Here is a 1749-nt window from a genome sequence, read left to right on the forward strand (position 1 = left end):
AGCCGAGGACAGCGAGGAGGAGGAGGAGGAAGAGGTGCTGGGGCTGGACCTGCCCGAGGAGGAGGAGGATGAGGATGGACACGGTGAGGAAGAAGAGGAGGAGGAAGGGGAGATACCGGGGCCGGATTTTTACGTGGACCACAGCGCAGAGGAGGATGGCGGTGAGGAGGATGGGGATGGAGAAGGTGAGGAGGAGGAAGATGGGGATGAGGAGGAGGAAGATGAGGTTGAAAACGAAGATGGGGACCTGTCCATGGAAAGCGACTTGGAAGAGCAGCGTCGGGACACCACACTCCCCCACGAGCTCTCCTGGGGCCAGCGCAAACAGCTCTACTACGACACAGACTATGGGAATGACGCCCAGGCCAAGAGCAAGCGTAGCCAGCGAGAAGTGGATGCAGAGGAGGAGGAAGAGGAGCAGGAGGCTCAAGTCATCCAGAGACGGTTGGTGCAAGACTTGGGGGAAGATGATTATGGGCTGGATGTGATCCAGGGTTATCTGTCTGAGCAGCAGAAAACCCAGGATCGCAAGGGGCAGAAGATTGACAAGGATTTGCAGGCCCTTTCCAAGAAGGAGCAGCTGAAGCTCCTGAAGCAGGAGTCCCCTGAGCTCCTGCAGCTGATTGAGGACTTTGAAGTCAAGCTAATGGAGCTCAAGGATGAACTGCACCCGCTGCTGCAAATGGTGAAAAACGGCACCATCCCGCAAGGGAAAGGCAGTCGCTATCTGCAGACCAAGTATCATCTGTACTTGAATTACTGTGCCAACATCAGTTTCTATTTGGTTTTGAAGGCAAAGAGGATGCCAGTTCATAGCCACCCTGTTATTGAACGGCTGGTTGCTTACAGAAATATCATCAATGACCTAGCTGTTATAGATCAAAAGTTATCCTCACAAGTTCGTATGCTTTTGAAAAACTACTATGATAAAAAGGAAGATAAATTACGGAAGGAGAAGAAGTTTGCAGTGTTTCTCCCACTGGATGTTAAGAAAAACAAACCAAAACGTGCTCCTGCGCTTGCTAATGGCCAGGCTGCTGCTGCTGAACTGTCAGATGAGTCGGACCTGGATGAAGAGGCTGCCCTAAAATACTACAAGATGATGGAGGAGAAGTTGAAACTCAAGAGGAAGAGAACTGAAGACCAGGACACACTTGAAGAAGCAGCAGTGTTGGAAGGAGAGGATCCAAATAATAAAAAGAGAGCTCTGACCTATCAGATGATCAAGAACAAAGGCCTTACCCCGAGAAGGAAGAAGATTGATCGCAACCCCAGGGTCAAGCATCGGGAGAAGTTTCGGCGAGCCAAGATTCGTCGCAAGGGCCAGGTCCGTGAAGTTCGGAGGGAATTGCACAGATATGCTGGGGAGCTGTCTGGCATTCGCGCAGGAGTTAAGAAAAGCAGGAAGCTTCAATGATACTTATTTCTCTCTGTTTCTGAAAGCTGCAAGTAGTGCTGCTGAATTTAATAAAAAATTTATAAAGAATTTTGTGGTTTTTATCCTTAAGAAAATTTGGGGGAGGGTGTTTGGTTTTTTTATTTTTTCAGACAGTGCTTTTTATGAGATGCCACCTCAAAGTAGCACAGAGCCCCTTCCTCACTCAGCTTGTGTGTGAAGGTGTTTCCTCTACTGTGATGCTGTTGCCTTTCTGTACTGTAAATACTGGTTTTGAGAGGCTGCGAAGAATGAGTCAAGTGAAGGGAATGAGATGGGGCTGATGGGGAGATGGGGCTGGGATGGAGCGATCC

At 49.4% G+C, this 1749-nt stretch overlaps 1 protein-coding gene across 1 annotated transcript; it reads left to right on the forward strand.

Moving 5' to 3' along the window:
- Positions 1 to 92: 92 nt before the first annotated feature.
- On the forward strand, positions 93 to 1473 carry UTP3 (UTP3, small subunit (SSU) processome component, homolog (S. cerevisiae); the record flags this gene model as incomplete). Its single annotated transcript, XM_010086611.1, has 1 exon — positions 93 to 1473. A coding segment is annotated over one exon (1325 nt), but the record flags the coding sequence as incomplete, so codon positions are not given.
- Between the last annotated feature and the right edge of the window lie 276 nt (positions 1474 to 1749).

The sequence above is a fragment of the Pterocles gutturalis genome, unplaced genomic scaffold, assembly GCF_000699245.1.
Source record: "Pterocles gutturalis isolate BGI_N339 unplaced genomic scaffold, ASM69924v1 scaffold13566, whole genome shotgun sequence".
NCBI classification, from domain to species: domain Eukaryota; kingdom Metazoa; phylum Chordata; class Aves; order Pterocliformes; family Pteroclidae; genus Pterocles; species Pterocles gutturalis.